Genomic DNA, 7,500 nt, shown 5'->3' with positions numbered 1-7,500 from the left:
TTTGTCGCGAGCGTCGCACGCGATTTGTCAGTCTTTAGTTCGTCTCTTCTGCCCTTTGCCACGCCATACCAGGCGCGCTGCGTATGTGGTAGGATGCAGTCTGCAGTAGAGTGCAGTACGATGTCTAGCTCTGTGTGTTTCGCATGCAACCACCAACCGAGTGCGCACTGATTCAGTAGTACGGTATCGTTGTCTCATTGCAGATCGCGGACGGTGCCACGATGGAACCGACGGACACTTCGAGCTACAAGCGATTGATATGTAAGTATCTCTCAGCCCTTCTCAAATTTCCCAGCATTTTTTTGCATATTCCATCCGTTCTGAACAACCAAAGAAGAATCCAGTTCTCGTTTCTGTGTATTTTGTTCTGTGTGAAAAGAGTTGAAGCATCGCAGCAGACCGTTTTTGCAAGGCTGCGCCCTAACCTTCAATAAGATTATTTATGTTTGAGGGGCGCTTGCGTATACGGCCATCGATCTCAGTGTCTATCGCTCGCTCCACTCGTTGCGTGTGAATGCCGTTTCGTTTGACGCGTTGAAAGTGTTTGTGACAGACAGGTCAAGAGGTTTTCCCTCGCTTTTGTTGTGTTGTTGTGGTGGGGGTAAGTTTTCGCGCTGGGCACAGGAAAGGTATTGCGTGGCAATTACCATCAATCGATGGGAATCTGTGATGACAGCGCGCGCAGTGGTACGGTATCAATTAGCTGTCTAGTGTTACATGGAGGCCCTCGAAGCGTGTTGGAATGTGACCCCCCCTTGAAGCTACTATATGAGTCCGGAAGTCATGGCCGTGTCGTATTGTGTGAGTTCTAAAATAACACAGAAAAAGGTGTTTGACTTATTTTAAACATCAGATTTAGTCAAGACTATTAGCGGGTATTGTATCACTTTCCCGCGCGGTCCTCCGGTTCTCAGAAGTGGTGGCTCTCTGGTTCGTAAATCGAATCCAACGCGACAAATCGTTACCTGTACTGAGCCGAGAAAATGCAAATTAACACAATCATAACACCGAACGAACGCGCCCTCGAGGGGTTTTTTTTCCTGAGAAGTGGCTACCATTTTTACCGAGAGTTTTCCCGGAACTTATCAAATCAGCTAACCAGCCAAGTAAACCTGGGGTGAACCACGGCTCTAGACCGCTCCAGTGTCCCATGAAAACTGCTCTCGATGATCGCTCGCTGAGCAACGAACCCGCCAGTCCCAATTGAACCATGCTACCTGCCGTTTGGCCGTGTTTTGCAAGAAAAACGGAATCGAATCATGCTTGGAATTGTTTATTGAACCGGGAGCAAGACTTTTGCCTCTCCCTCGTGACCTTAGCAAACGGCCACAAGCGCACAAAATGAGCACAAAAGGAAAAACGGAAGACAACATTCAACAGGAAAATCCTTTAATTAACGCTAATGAATTCCCGGGAACCCTAGGACCCGGCACACCCTCCTGGGGTGGCCTCGTATCCCGATGGGTTATTGGGTAACTGAGACAGTGCAAGTGGGGAGCAAACAAATTGCTTTCTAATTTTTTTTGCAACGGGAAGGGTTCTCATGGAAAACATCGAGCAAACGGTGCGTTGTCAGCGAATGTTGCGGAAATCCCATCGCTTGATGAACCAATGTGAACTAAGTTTTTATTTTCTCTTTGCATCTTTGGTTAAAAAAAAAAGTAGCGCGTGCTTGCTTATTCGTCGGAAATCTCATTGCACGTGTTACGGATGATGCTGCTAATCTGTCTCTAGTAGCACTGGCCAAGAAATTAAATCATTTTAATCCTGAAGGTGCACTTACCTTCGCTACCGGTGCATCATTAATGCTGATAAGCTATTGAGAAGATTATTCTAATTGGCAGTCTGGTATCGCATGGCTCTCAAGATTGCTTGTACATCGCTCTATCATACCTAGAGGTCGAGAGATTTTTAAGAGCAACAACAAAATCCAATTAGCGGCGAACGATAAGCACCTGCACGGGAACCAAATAGCTTGGTTAACTGGAGGTTAATTAATGCGAGTTCCAAGGAGCAGTGAAAAGTGAGAAAAGATCCGGTCCCTCTAGATTCTCATTAGACATTACAGTAATGAATGTGATAAGCGATTTTTGGATGCATTTGCAGAGAGTTTCCATCGATTGAAATACACTCAACTGGTAGACAAGGTTTTGATTAAACATGGAATGGAAAACCAAACTAATCAACCGCTTGTTGGGTTTCGCTGGCAAAGAAAACGCTTCGGCTCCCCAGGAATCCCCAGTACTGCATCCGAGCAACCGGCTCTAAACTGTCACCAGCATCACCCAGCACGCAAACTCGTCCCAGGCGCACCACATCGTTACGAGTGGATAATTATGTTGCCGGTGCCACAGGACCCCGGACTTTCCGGGTCAGTCAGTCAGGGCTGCCGCTTTCATCTTACACCGTGATTGCCGGCACGTTCACTGCGCTCAGTGCGAAACGCTCGTGTAGCACCGGAAATGATCCAATTCAGTGGTGCGTTCGATACTTTGATTGCCACTTTACGAAAGCGTTTAATTGAGTTTGTTGCCGGTCAGCCGGCCAGTCGGTTGGACCAGGACACGGCCTGAACGGCCCACTCTCTAAGGATTAGTACATTTGCAGCTTAGTGCATCATTTGCATAGCCTACTGCTGGAGGAGCCGGTAATAGCCGGTACCATCGGCCGTATGACAGTCTACAATGGGCCCTCGGTGGCGTGAAGTGATGGGCCCATTGGTCAGTAGCATACCGGCCACATGACCACAAGAAACGACCACAAGCCCTTCTTCAATGTAGACAAGACACATTGTAACGTCGCTTTGTTTGATGGTGTCTACCCTGACCATCCTTTGGCAGATTCAATCCCGATGGTAGGTTGTTAATCGAAGTAGCGATTTTATTACGTTGTCAAGCAGCGGAGAAAGCAATGCAGTTGAGATGGAAATTAGAGTTCCCTAATCGATTGATTTACTTACTAACAACACTTGATTTTAGTTCATTTGAAAATTTGTTTAATTTTTAAACAAATTGTCGTAGTTCCTTTTCACTAATCTAGAAATGATAACGTTTCACTCTTCGATATTTACTTTGTCAGTTTCGAATTGAACGAAAAAACGGGCGTCCACAGGGCCGTTCGGCAAGCAGCAATTGCCTTATCGAGCGAGAAATGAAACTTTTTCACCTCCTCCGCACCGCAAATACTTCCTTCCATCTCCTTTTTCCTGCATCCTCCTATCACTACCATCAGCGTGACCTACCCATACATGTACACACGCATACACACTCCACTGGTGCCACTATCAAACGTCAATTTCCGCCACCAAACTAGCCTCGCATCAGTTTGTCGAGGGTCTGCCTGATGAGGGTGGTATTACTCCTGAACAACGCACAAAAAGTGGCACGCTCCGGTGGCGCACGGGACACCGAAAAGGCATATTGCGGCAAGACAATCACCCAGCGACCGATGATGATGATGATGACGGTGATGGCGTTGGCTTGTACCAGGTTCTCGGTTGGTTTCGGCCTCTGCGCTGTCTGGTGTGATGTGAAGAGGCGATAACGGCCAGCCAACAGGCGAGGGGGGGAGGGGGTGCTCCGGAAAGGGGAACCGGAGCTATGCGAACCGGATGGTATGTCGCCATTTTCACTAGCTTATCGGGAGTCAAATATTTGCGTAGGAAAACGGTAAATAAGTGGTGCAACACGGAATGAACTTCCGAGCTTCCGATCGACGCGGGGACGGGCGGACGGACGGGATGTTGTCGCTTTTTCCCCACCAGACACGCAAGCGGCCCTTTCGTTAAAGCTGTCTTAAATTTGGGAACATTTCAAGACCAGGAATCGTTTCCCTCGCTAAAGGCGAGAGATTCACCGTGGATTGCTTTCTTATCATTTTGCACAACTGTGAATGGGTGTGAGTGAGTGCTCGAGTAAGATTTAAATGGAAAAGCATAATAATCATTAAAAGCATGTACACTCCCCGCGGAAAGCACTCTCTTGCACGCTCTCATCCACCGCAAACATTTGGCCATTTCCGGAAGGATTTCTCCTTTTTATGCAACAATATTGCGCTTTTCCTTCACTTCATTCCGAGCGTTTGCTGGCATTACGTAAAGTGGCACTGCGCTCTGTTGCTGTTGATTGCACTTTGGGCCACAAAGGAGGGAGAGAGAGAGAATTTTTTGAAATGCAATTCTGATGCACTATACGGGAATGGGTTTTAGAGTGAAAACCTTCAAACTGGTTGATTTTCCATTGTTTTAAATTTCATTTGGAGCTCTGTCCATTAGTATCTCAGGGCGGGCACAGCGACAGGACCTTAACTAAGCCATTCCAATGAATTGCGCAAAGCTTTCTTGACGCCAGTCCCTGTGGCGATGGGATTAGCTGAGCACGAGCGGCAAGAGTGAATGTATGCTGAGTGTGAGTCAATATTTGCATACTAACCCCAGGGGGGGGGGGGGGCGTACGTGAATGGTCCGGTCCGACTCGATTCGCCCGGCATTGACTCGGCGGATGGACGAACGGTTTCCGGTTTTACTGGTGGCCGCTGGTCACTTCCGTCACTCGCAAAACAACCGTGTATTAAGTGATTAATGTTATGTTTTTCCACTTCAATTAAATCGGATCCGACCGGGCAAACACTGGCGGCGGTGATGGTAAGGCGGTGGTAGCTTCCATAGCTCCGATAGACTGTGTTTGTGTCAGTGAATGTGATGTCTCCATCGCACCATGGCCGACGGGACCGATAATGCTCTCGAGGGAATTTTATGCTTCATCCGATACCCAGGCGCTGACCGGCGGTACGAGACTTTCCAAGGATATGCAGCATCCGTTCAATGATGGTCCATCGTACCGCGTGTGCTCGCTGTTGCTGTTATCCTCTGCCATCCTATCTCTCTCTTCCTCTGCGAGTGCCTGTGTCTGTATGCGTACAGTAGCCGCAGCTACGGTGCTGAAGAAGGAAGCGACCATGCTGAGTGTGCGCTGGATTGCTACCGTTGCCATGACCGCGACCGTTGCCAACGGGGTTGGGCCCAGGGATGGTTCAAAATAAATGTTAAACTAATTAATTGGTTCACTCCGGCCGAATGAAATCCAGCCGAGGCTTTGACCGCCACAGAAGAGGAAGTTGCTGGTGCTGGTGCCGGGGCTCCGTGTCCTCTGCACGACGGTTGCGTAGGCGATGATGAAGTGTACGGTTGCCGAGTCCGAGACCAAGCCTGACATGAGCATGAGATGAAACAGGATTAAATTAGCTGTATCGTCCACAGTGAAAGGCAAATATAAAAGGACGCCTCCAACCAAGCCTGCACACACCGATGGACCCTAAAGTTGGGACGATTCTAGTGGCAGATAGTGCCAGCACTCTCTCTCTCTCTCTCTCTCTCTCTCTCTCTCTCTCTCTCTCTCTCTCTCTCTCTCTCTCTCTCTCTCTCTCTCTCTCTCTCTCTCTCTATCGTTGGTGGGATTTATTTTGTTTGATTTATTTTCAGAGAGAACATTGTCGAAAATTGCTGCTTTATTTTGGGTTTTATCCCAGCAACCCATCACTCTACCTGTTTAACAAAGCTCAGCTTAATAGAACATTCCATTGACCGGCCAGCAGAAACATTAAATTACTTCGATAAAGCAACTGTTTCTGGAACGTTGGTTCGATCGACGGTGAGCGCACTGCGGTCACGGTCCAGCAAGTATGATGCCAATATTTATCGCTGCCATTACACAGTTTGACCATCAAAAGAAGACGAAGAAGAGCAGGAGGAGGAGGGTGCTGTAAAGAAGAATAAAAAAAAACACATTCATCCCGCAATAGCAGCCACAGTCACCAAAGACTAAAGTTTGACCGTTGGACTTTGGCAATTAAAAAAGTTTTTTTTCCTACTCCTGGCCCCGGCGGCTGGCTGCCGTGCTCGCCCAATATCACTCCCGAATGCCCAAAGGCTACGGCCGTTTGACACACTTTTCTGAAACCGGGATCCAGGCGATTTTCGCTCACCTGACAGCTATGCGATTTGTTTTGTTCCTTTGAAGATGGTTTAATCGCATTTCGGTGCAACCGTGAGATAAAAAAAAAGACTTTCAACGAATGGGAGGAGTTGCGTTGGGAAGCAAAAAACAGATTGATCATTGATCATCTTCCCAAAATGATGCCGAAGCATCGGAAATGGGGCGGCACATGTTGGTAGACAAATAATTTAAAAACTTTGCATCCAATATTGAACTAGCCCGGCCGATGCCACATTGTTGGGAAACTGTTTTCCCGCAAGCAGCGCGATGGTTCACAGTTTATGGTGAACTTCATCATTTAGCTCTGCGGTGATGGAGACGCCTGGTTTTTTAGGCGCCTCCATCACTGATTTTCTTGCGATTCGCTTCGCATTTTGTTTCTTTTTGAAATGCATTTAAAAGTTTGAAACGTACCTCCACGATGAAAATATCGACTGACGGCGTATTGAGCATAAATGCTTCGTTAACCGAGCACGAGAATGCTTTTCTTGGCGCAAAATTTGCGCTCTTGGTAATTGCGGTTTGCTGATCAATATTTATCACCCGTCAGCCATATCAGAAAGCAGTGTCTTTTAAAAGCTTTTCGAACTGATTAGCAGCTATCGGCTGTTCGCTCTTCATGCTTTTATAGAATATTCCCCAAGAACATGGGGCATTGAAAGTGAGCTATCGTTCAGTTGCTATCGTTGGAAATGCTGGCCCACATTTTCACATCTTTTAGCTTAATCCCGGTGTAAAGTATCCGCACACAAGCCTTCTTCGATGATACGCAATCTGAACGCCATGGTATCCGAAGTGATCCGTCGGCAGAAAGGTAAAAGCCTCCTTAGGGAGTACGTGCAGCATGCCATGGGCTCGTGGCTTGCCATGATCCTGTAATCGTTTCCACCTGAAGCGTGCTTCGTTCAACAAGTAGCGAGAATTCACTGGAAAGACACTCCTTCCTTCCATTCCGTTCCGTTCTTGGTACTTCTTTATCCGCATCGTGCCCCCCGCAACTGTTTATCCGATGCTGGAAGTGAAATGGAACGTAGAAACGGAAAATTGTACCGAAAATTAGACTGGGAATTGAAGAGATTTCCATCACTTGCCACACATTCCTCCGAGACCTGCTCGGACCCGGCCTTCGCGTCCGAGTAGGGGCCATCCGAGTGTTATTCCGAATCCCGTGTCACTTATTGCTGATGAAATGATTAATTCGGCATTCGGAAGAACGAATCCTGCGCTCTGATATAAGAATTCATCGGAAGGAAAACGATAGAGTGGATAACAAAAGAACCGACAACGCGAGAGACAATTTTTTTTTATGAAACCCACTGAACCACGAATAATGAAACCTTTCCGGGCTTTAAGTGAGATAGTATGGCCCCCGTTGGAGTAGAGTTCGTAAAGTGATTATTCTTCATTACACACCGCACACCGCGAGCTGGGGTCCATTACGTCAATTACTTTGAACGATGAAAATGCTTGAGTAATGTCTTAATGCCGCTTCTGGTACGTTGATGCA

At 47.4% G+C, this 7,500-nt stretch overlaps 1 protein-coding gene across 10 annotated transcripts in view; it reads left to right on the top strand.

Moving 5' to 3' along the window:
• Positions 1-7,500, top strand: part of LOC126578852 (uncharacterized) — an 83,951-nt gene that overhangs the window by 58,699 nt on the left and 17,752 nt on the right. For 9 of the 10 annotated variants that reach the window (XM_050241797.1, XM_050241799.1, XM_050241800.1 and 6 more), the window contains one exon: positions 204-261. In XM_050241797.1, coding sequence (XP_050097754.1) covers positions 204-261 — 58 coding nt within the window. Of the gene's footprint in view, positions 1-96; positions 116-203; positions 262-7,500 lie in introns of those variants that run through there. The other variant, XM_050241803.1, reaches the window with a different exon arrangement.

Source organism: Anopheles aquasalis, chromosome 3 (genome assembly GCF_943734665.1).
Source record: "Anopheles aquasalis chromosome 3, idAnoAquaMG_Q_19, whole genome shotgun sequence".
NCBI lineage: Eukaryota > Metazoa > Arthropoda > Insecta > Diptera > Culicidae > Anopheles > Anopheles aquasalis.
The sequence above is the reverse complement of the archived record's forward strand: the minus strand, read 5'-3'. Positions and strand labels throughout refer to the sequence as shown.